The 12,630-nt window shown below is 38.8% G+C and overlaps 1 protein-coding gene across 1 annotated transcript; it reads left to right on the top strand.

Annotated features, from left to right (window-relative positions):
- Positions 1–1,963: 1,963 nt before the first annotated feature.
- LOC137184274 (ERBB receptor feedback inhibitor 1) lies at positions 1,964–12,309 on the top strand. The gene is made up of 4 exons (XM_067591763.1): positions 1,964–2,144; positions 6,795–6,963; positions 7,437–7,516; positions 9,840–12,309. Exons 2-4 carry the CDS (start codon positions 6,917–6,919, stop codon positions 10,859–10,861), a joined length of 1,149 nt encoding a protein of 382 aa, XP_067447864.1. The 5' UTR covers positions 1,964–2,144; positions 6,795–6,916; the 3' UTR covers positions 10,862–12,309.
- The last annotated feature ends 321 nt before the right edge of the window (positions 12,310–12,630 follow it).

The raw sequence follows: 12,630 nt of genomic DNA, 5'->3' as shown, positions 1-12,630 counted from the left end.
AGTATTCCTTTAAGCAAACAAACTACGGCGGTGGGCACGGGACAGTCATTGATTGCAGCAATAGAAACACATTACATGTGGTATATTTATTTTGTGGGTTGGTGCTTTATGGGCATATGGGTATAAGGCACTCCTTAATCCATACAAGGCCCTATATGGACTTTATTGGAGCTTTACAACAGTGGAACATTTGAACAATTGGGAAGAAGGAAGAGGTCATTTGGCATCTCTTTTATGCTTTTATGAGGTTATATTATATATTATATTCAGCTCTTTACAATACTAATGCCTCTATTTGCCTGGAAGGATTTATTCAGATAGTTACCACAGATGAGAGATTATTAGGCAATCTGAGGGAATACTGTAGGCTCAGTGTGGTCTGGGCCCTGTGGTTAAAAACAAGAATGGCCTGCACCCACTTCCCCGTTATTTTCTGGTAAATGGCGTTCTGTATTGTCCTCCTGCTTCTCTCCGCGTGGGCGAAGACAAACACAGACAGTGAACTCCAATGTGACAGGAAGGCTTCAAAACAAGCCCTCATCCACCATGACCGGGCTGCCAATCTTGTACTTGTTCTTCTCTATCAGTTGTAGATTGTACTCAGGCCAAAAGCCACCCACACACTCTCTGACTCCCACACAGGTCACACTAAAATTGTTTACTGCCTTATGAAGGGCAATTTCCCATACATTCATCACACAAGGAAGATAAAATTATTCTAATTCTGCTTTTGGAGGTCGCTGATCATTTTTGGCCATTGACTGCCAGAGTTTTTTTGTGCAGGGGGAAACATTGTTTGCAAGAAATGGAAATGTGGCTTTCTGATTTATAAACAGAAACATATGAATCTCCATGGAAACAATGAAGCACCAGTTTTTTGCCTTGAGGTATAGTCACATGTCTAGCTTGTTGATTTCCACACATTTTCTATTCCACTAGTAGTGAGGACACACGTTTCGTGGATGATGACAGCTGCACCTGGAGTCATTTTCTGTGTGATGATTGGCTGATTTGATTCACATTTATTTTAAACGGAAAATCCACCAGGCTGATAATCTTCTCTGGTTTACCCTAGTGGAGTAAAGTAGAAGTGGCAATACCAAAGCACAATACTGCATTAAAAAGTACAGGAGTATTATCAGCCAAATACCAAAAATACCAATTAAGCAGAATGACCCGTTACAGAGTGTTATTGGATAATTATTGCTGATGTATTCATGGACAAGCAGCATTTTCATGTTGCATTTTATAGATTTTTTTATAGTACTTATAGTGTTATAGTTTTTTTTATGGTACTTAATGCCTAGTATTTTATGAGACCATCATGTGTTTTGTATGTAAAGGCAAAGTAACCAGTAACTTGGGTGAAAAGTACAATTTTCCCTTTGTAAATGTTTGTGGTAGGCCTAGATGTATAGCCTGAAGCAGTGGTTCTCAGAGTGGGGTCTGGGGACCCCCAGGGGTCCTTGAAGGGGTTCCAGGGGGTCCCCAGTAAAAAGGAGAATAATTTATTTTAACTATAATTCCATCCATAAGTAACACAATGACAATGTATGACTATTCTGGTCATGTTGTTCATACACTTTCTGTAATAAAAAACAAAAATCTTATCGGATGGGGGAACCTGTGACAAGATCTTATCAAATGGTCTAATTTGGTCCATGGTCTAATTTGTGTCAGTTTAAGGGTCCTTGACATAATAAAGTTTGAGAACCACTGGCCTAAAGAAGCATAAAATATGAATATTCAAGTAAGTACCTTAAAAATAGTCTATAGCCTTCATTCCCCAAATGTATTTTCCACCACCTCTGGTTTATAAACCATTACCTACTTTTCCTTTCCTTTTTCATTTCGTTTTTCCAAACGCTTTTTGTGTTTTGGGGGATTTTTTCCCTTTAAGACGGCCTTTGGGTGGAGTTAACGTGTTCAGGGTGCTGGGTGTATTTATAAAGAGATGAGGAAAGACGCGTCACTCTGACAAAATGAGTTTCACCTCCCAGTATTGTTGACAGGAGGGATGCTGCACATGGTTCAGTTTGGACTGGGACACTGACTTTTACTGGACACACAGATTTTCATTTTCTCTTTGGACACAGATCGACCGACCCGGCTGTACGGGATGGAGGATTAGACTGACTTTCATGGTAAGATTTATTTCCATTTAGCCATGAAAATAATACTTTAGTTAATGGAAACTGGGCTTTAAATACTTAAAATGAACGATCAGGAACAGTGTTATATGAGATGTGAACGGGACAGCCTGTTCAAACAAGACTTTAGTCAGAAATCGGAGCTACAGTGAAAAGACTAGTTGTTCAAAGAGCCGGGAGACGCGGTCTTAGGTCGAAAATCACTTTCCAATAGTTCAATAGTGAGAGGACTGATTCAGCTGGTCTGTCTGGGATCGTGTTCTGAGAGCAGCAGGAGGGTCTGCTGTCCTGATCCACTGCAGGACTCTCTGATGTCCGCCAGGTCAAGTCCCGTCGAGGCGGGATGGGTCTTGCCTGCTCAGCGGCACCTCCCCGGTCAGCCGCTGGCGGGCGCTGGACGCTATCTATCTATCTATCTATCTATCTATCTATCTATCTATCTATCTATCTATCTATCTATCTATCTATCAGTGTTGTTCATGGGGGGCAACACAGTTTTACAGGCTACTTTACTGTATGTTGTCAGTATAGTATTTTATTTTTTGAGTACTTTACTTATTTTAAGAGTAAAACAGATTCATACAGTGTGTTTTTTAGAGTTGTATCTGAGTGAAGATAGTGAGTGCTGACAGAGTTACAGCAGTTTATGTTAAACTCATTTGGTAAAAAAATAACTCATACACACAAATGTATGTTTTGTGCTGCACTATGTGCCTTAAATTGTGATTTATGGGTCGTCCACACTCAATAAACTGTGTCCTGTTCCTTTTATGGTTGAATGAAAATGTTGTTGCCTTTATTAGACTGCTACCTATTTGTATTTTAGAGATTTGGCCCCACGGGCTGCTACAACTGATCTACAGAATACTTACAGTATCTATATGAATCTACCTGGTTATACCTACATTTAGCCCATATGTATCTAAATATTTATGCTTACAAGTAAACTATAGAAAATGGAGTCTATGTGTAATGATGTGATTTCAAATGCAATGAAAGATCTATTTATCTATTTGTACAGGATTGTACCCATCACATTCATGAGTTTATGCAGATAATTTGTAGATTCAATTACATCTTGACAGGTGATCACATGTGAAAACTGGATATGAATTTGTTTGAGCAAATACAAATGTGGATGGCTGTAAATAGTGCAGCCTATAAATATTAAGCATTTTTTCCAGTTCGTTTTTATTCTACCCCTCAGAGTTACCAAATTATTAATGCAGATTTGTGAAGGTCTGGGGTGAGTAAGTTCATGTAAAGCATAAAAATTAGAGTCTACAGCAGTCACTCTCTAACTCACAAAGTGTCGAATTTGATCCAGCCTCCTGGGTCACTTTTACACCTACAAGCTGTTAGCGATCAAGAAGCATCTGCGCTGTAATTCGTTTTCTTTTCTACCTACAACACCTACTAAATCAGCTTCAAAGAACAAATCAAATACGACTCTTAATAACGTGATGTGTCTGGGGGATTCATATCATAAACTGCTTGACCGCTGTTGCAATAATGGTAATTACTCATTACTCATGAGTAAACGCCGATATAGATCATAAATTAAATGAGCCAATCCCAGAGAGGAATGATTCACCACTATTGGTCCCACAATCTCAGGAGATTTGAAGTCAGCCAAAGGACTGGGAATCAGTGATTTTGCAAATGATAAGGAGAACTATTTTTATTTTCTTAGTCAGATGTTCCACATGCGTCAAGGTTGACTTATTCCACTTTCTCTCCAAATGGACTTTAATGTACTGTGCTGCTAACTGGTCTTTCTTTTTTTGTTTTGTTTTTGTTTTTCTCTTTGGGATTTACATGTTTCTATTGTTTTTTTAAGGGATTTTTAGACATATATATATATTTATCCTTTCTGTTGTTATCATGCTCTATGCAGTGAATGCTCTTTATAAGGGAATGGTTTAATGAACTGTATGCATGGCCCTGTCACATATATAGCCAGAGTCTCATACATCTGACCCCTGACACCAGTGCATGGATAGTATACATGTCTACTGGTCTGGAGTGTTTAATAGTTTTTCTTTAATATATCTCTTAAATCATTTATTTCTTTCTCTTTAATCTTGGCTGCCAATACTGGTCCTGAGAGCAGTTTTTTTTATTGTATTGTGTGTATAAGTATTGTGGCCTAGTGAGACTGTGGTTAAAATATTTACATTAAATTCATTTAATAAGATTTACATATCGCCTGCTAAGGTGTGAATGTTACTTTACAATAAGTTGTAAGTACAAATAGGTGATGTAAAGCACCTATTTTATGCCAGGGCTTTAATTAAATCATCTGTAAAGGTGCAGTCAGTTGAAAGGCTTATTTCCTGAAAAAAGTGGCGTGAAGACTTGCCAAGGACAGCTCATCAAGGCTCCTGCAATGAGATAAACAAACAGGTTTTTTTTCTGCTTCTGGCTTGTCCTTCCAACAGTGCCAGCACACGCATATCCTCCTGCATAGGATTTGTGGCACAGGCTCATACCTTGGCCGTGTCTTCTTGTCTCCATGGCGTATCTTCAGTTCCAACCTCATGGGAGAGTTCACTTGGATTTTCAGGCTTGCTTCGCTGCGCACCAAAGTGACACAAAGGCCCATTCATGCCTGAGAGTGGCTCCATTCATCGGACACTGAGTAATTGCCGGTAGAATTCATAATTGTTCAGCATCTTCCATCTCCGAGGTTCACTGGCGGAAATAACGCCACAGTCGGTTGTTTTAAGGATGACATGAATATTCAAATAGATGCACGGGTCACTGTTTTGTTTGTAGTGGGTTTTTTTTTTTTGTTGCATTATGCATGCGCTGCATTGTTTGCATCCCACATCGGTCGTAAACCTGAAATGAAACAAAGCAGGACTCTGAAGAATAAGATTGCGCATGTGACTATAAAATTGTGACTTTTCGGCATCCTCCTGCAGGCGAGGAGGAGGAGTAGGCTTCTGTAATTATTGGTTTGAAAGTAATTTTGGTGCACCGTTCAATTCTATAGAAAAAAGACAAGGTGTAGTGTATTTTCCAATGCTTCAGAAAGTTCATTTTCAAGTCTGAACAATAATAATAACAAAAATAACTCAACATGGTTTTGCATCAATATTATTCTTAAACTAAAAGCTATTTAAAAATCAGATGTCCAGTATAGGTTGAATGGTACTTTCTGATCATTATGATAAATTAAGATATCACTTGATTTGTGTCTGTCACGACAGAGGTCAGGGTCAGAGGGTCATGAGCGGCATCCCTGGAGCTGGAGGGGGCTAAAACTGAACACACAACTTTCTCTGTCTGTACAACTGTTCTTTAGATACTCTGCATATACTGTTAATGCCAATCTTTTTTGGTCTTGTGTGTTTACTTTTTGTCATTCATTAATCTGACTACTATCATTTATCTCCTTAAAAAAAAGACCTGATAACATTTTTATAAGATATTTCCTTGTCAGTTGCAGCGTCTGTCAATGTACTTCTTGTCCTTACTGAGATATTAGTAAACTAAAACACTTTAAATCACTTTACGGTCCATGGCCGACTGTCATTGTATGCGCGGTGCTTTGGTGTGCCATCTCACTGGCGGAGTTTGTCATTCAGCTTCACAGGAATGCCGCACAATTAGCCCCTGTTGTTAGGGCAGATACTGCAGGGTTTCATGGTCACAGAGAGGAAGGAGGGCGAGGAGTGCGGCCGCCCTCCCACATCTGACCCAGAGGTTGTGCAATAGCCCGCTCATCAGACAAATGGCTTTAAGCTGGCACCACAAAGAGTCACACATACACAGCTGCCAGAGCAGACTGAAGTCGTTTACTGGTTTTTTGTTGTGACTGTAGCGTCACCTTTGTGTCTGTGCTTTCAATAACAATGCAGCAAATCAGTAATGACACTGTATTTTGATATTTACTGTACTTAAATATAAATAAATATAAATATAAGGTAAATATAAGGAAAATTTCAGGATAAGAGAATCTCTTGCACAATACTCTCACAAAATTCTTTACATTTATTCAGTTTCGCTGCAGGCCGACCTTTTTCAGAGTGAGAGATGTCCCAAAACAGGACAAAATAAGGAGCGTAATGATATTAATACAGTATTGTGTCTTTCATTATAAAGTTTTCACTTTGGCACACAAAATCTGTTGAACTACTCAGTGCTGTGGTTGTTTTTGTCTTTCCACATCTGCACACGTTTGCTCTGTTGTTCCATGTGTAAATAACTTTCCATAAATGGAAAGTCATTTGCCATTTTTAAATGAGTAACGTGACACGACATCAACTTACTGAACCGTGAACTTTGTGCAGCATTACACCCTTAAAGTGCAGAATTATTATATGCCGGAGTCACTTATAAAGCATGTTTTTGTTTCAGTTCTTGTTTCATTTATTGGCGATATATATTTATATGCGATTCCAGCTTATTAAGTATTTGCTCTAGATTTTTTTCTGACATTTGATTTGCCTGCAGCTGGGTGTGCTGGATGTGGTTGTGTTCCAGATGTATGCTGTTTATATGCCCTGTTTGTAGGTAGAGTGTTGTATTACAAAAGCTTAATTGTTACACACTTCCTCTAACAATGTGTGAATGTACAAGATAAGTAGCCATGTGAATACCATCCATCTACCACTCAGTTTTCTGTTTCTCCAACAGCTCACCGTGGGCTAGGATGAAGCCGGGATGGATTTGATGGAGCTGACTTGTGTTGGAGCTGTAGACCGATACCAAACAGAACTTGATGCTTTTTAACAATAAAACTGCCTTTCTGCCACAACATGGCCAGGAGTCAGAATAACTATTGGGGACAGCATGACCTCAGCAGGTACGCAAACACAATTCTGACACTGGCAAAAACAAAATATAACATGCATCCATTGTTATATAATATGGCAGTAAAAGCACTATACATTCATCATAGTATCAGGAGTGTGATTTTCATATTATCTTGCCACATTTGATGCCTAAAGGGACAGAAATCACTAAAAAAGTAGAATGAAAGGTTAACTTCTGCAATTGTTAAAAGTATTTCTTTAATTTCTTTTTCTTTTCTTATTTAACAATAAGTATTATTGTTAAAAGTATTAGTAAAATTGTTTCCATGCATCTGTGATCAGAGTCCGTCATTTTCTTTGGTAATACTGATATGTTTATAAAACGTAGAACAGAACACATTCCCTGTAAAGCATATGTCATGCTTGTTATTTCATGTATAATGACTTACTCATGACAAGTTATGTGCAGAAATGATTTACGCACATGCACAGCTCTGATTTCTCAACCTCTCCTGCTTTGCAGAGTGTGCTTTGGCCTGAGTGCTGACATGGAACACAACCTGACGGAGCTTCAGCAACAGCAAATAGCCAAGGAATTTAACCGTGAGTCTTCTAGATATCATTTTTACATGTATGTACAACCAACTGACTGCAAAACACTGACGCACACAAGCATTCACACTGTTCTTCAAATTTTTATTATTTTTATTCTTTTTCCGTACGTTTTTCGATCGCTACCTGCTTCTGCCTACTTTCAGCCACAGAAATCATTCAAATATCAAAATGTTCAGCTCTTTAAGTGCATTTATGCTATGACCTTTCTTCTTTCTAGCATAGTCCAATGATTTTATATACTTTTTAAAAATATAAAAATTTATAATGGAAAGTCTATGGGAGGAATGTTTGAAAGTTGATATCTCAAAAACTAAAAGTGCCAAAGTATTCATACTTCATGGACAGGTGTCTCGTGTGGAAATGCTTAACATATTAAAACATGGTACCAATAGCGCCACCATTTGGTCAGGTATTATGCATTTTATGCCGTGGCTAATAACTTATGAACCATGAGGTGTATCAAAACAATATTTGCACAGCGTATTTCTTGGACAATGCCAATTTGACTGCTATAGGCCACACCCATTTGCGCCTGGAAAAAATGTACTTTTGGTAAACACATTTTTTGCTTCTGTTGGCACATATTTCATCTAATCTTCACCAAACTTGGTACATACCATATTTAGATGACCCTGAATAAAACGTATGAGTTTGTTTTTGTGTATTTCTTACTGTTTATCTGTAATTGGTCACCAAAATTTTGAAGGAGTGGACAAAAACAGTTGAGTTTCCTGGGATGAAGACTGCATTTCCCATGAACAACTTGGTCATAAATAGGTTTACTCACTTCAGTGGTCTAGCCTCTCAACGTTATACAAACTACTGTTGATTGCCTGGTGCGTGTTGGTCATCATGCTAACAATCACAGAAAGCTTTGCGGCGCTTTCTTTGCTCTACAAATGCAGCTAACATTAGCTACATTCAACTAACGTTAGCCATAGCGTTAGTTTGCTTTGTTATAGCCACCAATGTAAATTCATATATTGATGTAAAACCACGTTTTGCAATGTATTGCAAGAATAAAATAAACATATTACATACCTGTTTAGGAGGAAGAGGGACAATTCAGGATTGGTTTTGAATCCTTTCAAATCCTGCGGTTCTGTCCATTTGTTGAATGACCGATCAAGGTTGACTCGTGTTTCTATCACTGCCCCTTTTAGCTTTTTTTGTCATTTCTCATTATCTTTGCTGATCCTGCCCTAGTTTCGCCATAACCACAAAATATAAAATATAAAATATAAAATAAAATTATCTAAGCTTTCTTTTAACTGGCTAACGTACAACTCACTGTAAAACTTGTAAAATGGAAAATGTAAACACAAGTTCTTCTGATTTGTGTGCTGTAAATTGTTTCATCTGTTTTCGCAGGGAATCCAACCTGGCGACAGGCATTTAGAGTAACGATATAGAAATAGCCAATCTTATCGCTGATGGTCTCGTTTGCTTATGTAGGTCATACAGAGGCAACAATATTAAACTGAGACTGTTTCATAACAAGTTAAAAACTCCTTGTAGTTGCTTTATATGTTAAACCTTAATATACAGGGAAACATTTATTTGAAACATGGCACACAAGGTTTAGCAAAGAAATGAAATGAAAATACATTTTATTAACTAAACACTAATATAACTTTTACTTTTTTATTTTTACCTTTATTTTAACCGTTTTAATCGTCAACTCCTGTTCTGACAAGTGCTAGAAAAAGTTAACATCCTATCCAAATTTTTGAATTAAAAAAAAATTTCTTAGTTTTGTCTTGGCCTGAGAAACTTGAGTATAAAACCCATTTGGCTAATAAAAGAGTGTGTAGAGTTTAGGTGAGTTTGTCATCGGGGGGGTGGGGGGAAGCTATCGCTCCCTGGTCACACCAGCTGTTCCTGCAGTCTGGGGCACATCGGATGTTATGGGAAGCTCTGTTAAGATTACGGCCTGCCTCGCAGATAATGACGATTCCTGTGTTAATCAGAGTGTTGTGGCTGATGTTTGACGAACAGGGTGATAGGTTAAGCGGTTGTTTTCGACGTGTTTTCACTCCCGTTTCCTGTATGATACCTTCAGCACAACTGTGGGCAGCCCACTCCCCCTGGTATTTTTCCCTCCTACACCATCCGTACACTCTAGTTAAGATTTTTTTTCTCATTGCAAGTTGTTTTCCATGTTTCTTCCTCTGAGAGTTGTTTCCGCTCTGAAGGAAACAACAGTGATAGCAAAACCTTGTATAATAAACAGCGGCTTCTTGGTATATAGTGCCATTTACGATTTCATGAAGGCAGTTGTTTAATACATGATTGTTTGTCCCTTTCCCAGCCAACATCTCCCTCTCCCAGTCTCCTTTCTACTCTGATACTTACCGCCTGACGCCTGAAAATATTCTCCAGCCCCATGAGGGGGACCAGGTGGTCCCTTCATCCCAGAGACGGACAATGTTTGGGGGCCACCAGAGAGAAGCCAAACCCCTGCCTCCTCTGCCTGACCCTGAGGAGCTTATGTCAGATGAGGCAGCCGATAGCGAGGTGGAATTCTTTACCAGTGACCGACGGCGACTTTTGCCCAAAAGCTGCCCCAAGGCTGTGTGCAGGGGCAGCAAAAGAGGCTGCGGCCAGGTAAATAATGCCTATGAGGAGAACTCATTGCGGGCTGGTGGCGCTGGAATTGGCTCCATGGCTTTTTCCTGGCCAGGCAGAGAGGACAGGCCAACAGGTAGAGGGGGTGGGTTTGGAGCTGACAACTGGACACTAGCTCCCCAGAGAGAAGACCACCAGCATGTGGTGTCAGCAGTTGGGGGTACTTTGTGTAACAAACAGCCAGACCAACACCAGTCATCCAGATTCCGGTTTTCCTGCTCAGGCCCTGCTTCCCAGCTGTTCCACAGCAGCACCACAACAGTCCCCACTGAAAAGCCACAAATCCCTCCTCGTATCCCCATCCCTCCAAAACCTCCAGCTCTCTCAAAGAGTATGAGCGCCAACAAAGAGGACAAACCTCCCAAAATCCCACCAAGGGTCCCTTTAGTCCCACCGTGCCCGCCACGTACCCCAAGCCCAAAAAGCCTTCCAATTTATATCAACGGCGTGATGCCTGCCACACAGAGTTTTGCTGCTAACCCAGAATATGTGAGTAAGGCATTACAGAGACAGCAGAGTGAAAGGGCGCCACCTACAGCTCAATTTTCTCCCTGCATTGTTCCCATCTTGAAGGATGGCAGAAAGGCCAGTGCCACTCACTACATCCTCCTGCCACCAGGCCGCCAGGTGTACACGGACAGACGAGAAAGACTCCTGAGTGAACCCGCTAGGACGGGAAACTCCAGCGTCTGGCAGAACAGATAAAAATCCTCGCTTATGTCACTGTGTCTGACACTAGATGAGGAGAAAACTTTGACTGACATCATTAATAAACATGTGATACACTAGTGGACCGAGTGTGTAACAACACCTACATGCTACATTCACATGTCTAATGTCATATTGGTCTTACTTTCAATGGCTGATGTATTTTAAGATTATTTATGTCACACAGCACTGTGAGGTTTTTGTCTGTTTTTAATGTTTCACCGGTGAGTATTTTAAAGATGTCTCCTGGAAAACATCATAACATTCCAGTATTTTCACTAATGTAGGAGAAATATTTACCTCCCATAACCATTTACGGTTTTGGTTAGCTGCAGTTTCTTATGAGGACAATATTTCATCACTCATTTAATTTTAAGTCTGACAGCCATGCAGGCATATCGTTAAAACAACTGATACTATATTTCTTACAGGTGAGCAAATAATTACTGTATATACAAGCTGGGCTTGTATAAAACTGTTCATTCCCTGTGTGTTATTTTTTAAGACAATGCTGCTTGAAATCCTGATTATAATGTATTGATAGATTTTATGTTTTGCAGAATCATTCTCACATTAAGATAATAATGATTTATGGTAAACTTAACAATGAACAATGTGGCCGATATTAGAACACAGTCAAAACACCTTTTAAACTACAGTGCTATCAAACACTTCATCTGATTAAAACTGAATTTAACTTGTATTTGTAATTCAAAGCACATGCCTTTTGCAGGATTTTGTGCATGAGTGCTTAATTTTTCTTAAAAGCACCTCTAATTATGAAAAAGCTGATTGTCTTATTTTAAAGTTACATCAAGCTACATCCTTCCTGCAAAATAATCTACATTTTAATTTCAAACATTGATTCATGCTTTTTGTTCTACGCTCAAGTGCACAAGATTTAATTTATTTAAAGGTATTTTCTGTGATCCCAAAATTCAAAACACACGACTGAAACCTGCCGTCATCCTCAAATTGATTGACAGGTCTCTTAATAAACATATGAAGAACAATAGTCAACAACTAAGTCATTAATGCTGTCTGATGCTGTTCATTTTTGTGTATTTGTACGAAGAGGTAAAAAAAAGCCTCTGTATTCAATTATGATCCTTTGACAAAAAACATCTTAATAATTAAAGCAAATACTTCTAATTGTGTGTGTGAATTTAGCTCAAATACTGTATACATGGTCAAAAAAAATACAGATTGGGCCTTTTGTATGTGTGGGCATGGAAATCGTGTTACGTTTACACTGTTGAGGTACGGACCCGCGTTTACAACGTTCGTTACATCGACGGGTTGGAAGTTCTCATGAAGGTTCTGTGTCAAATTCAGCCCAAGCAAAGGCTGTTTGTAAGTTCATCATGTTGTTTGTGTCAAAAATAAATCATTGTAAAATTGTGTTTTTAATGTATTTATAGAAATAAAATAACTTATTAATTCTATGAATGGGTCAGTGTCCTTTTTCCACAACATATGTACCTATAGGAGGCATATTTCTGTTGCTCTTCTCTGTTTTACCAACAATCTCAATAGGATACTTGAGTCTTTCATTATTTTGTCAAGATGGATGGATGAAAGAAAAGAGGAAAAAATGGCACATAAATTTTTGCCACTGTTATTGTGTTATACGTCTTTGAAGAAAACCATAATTAATAAGCAGCAGGATCTGCTGATACACAAATATTCCTGTAACTGCTATGATATAAAACACACTGTAATGCAGACAAGATTACATGTGTACCAATCAGCATTTACTTGTATTA

This window comes from Thunnus thynnus, chromosome 6, assembly GCF_963924715.1.
Source record: "Thunnus thynnus chromosome 6, fThuThy2.1, whole genome shotgun sequence".
Lineage (NCBI taxonomy): Eukaryota > Metazoa > Chordata > Actinopteri > Scombriformes > Scombridae > Thunnus > Thunnus thynnus.
This window is presented reverse-complemented; position numbering and strand designations above follow the sequence as displayed.

Coding starts and splice junctions, on each gene's coding strand:
- LOC137184274 (XM_067591763.1), top strand. CDS start 6,917: ATGGCCAGGAGTCAGAATAACTATTGGGGACAGCATGACCTCAGCAG. Junction 6,964..7,436: donor GGACAGCATGACCTCAGCAG/GTACGCAAACAC, acceptor CCTGCTTTGCAG/AGTGTGCTTTGGCCTGAGTG. Junction 7,517..9,839: donor AATAGCCAAGGAATTTAACC/GTGAGTCTTCTA, acceptor TCCCTTTCCCAG/CCAACATCTCCCTCTCCCAG.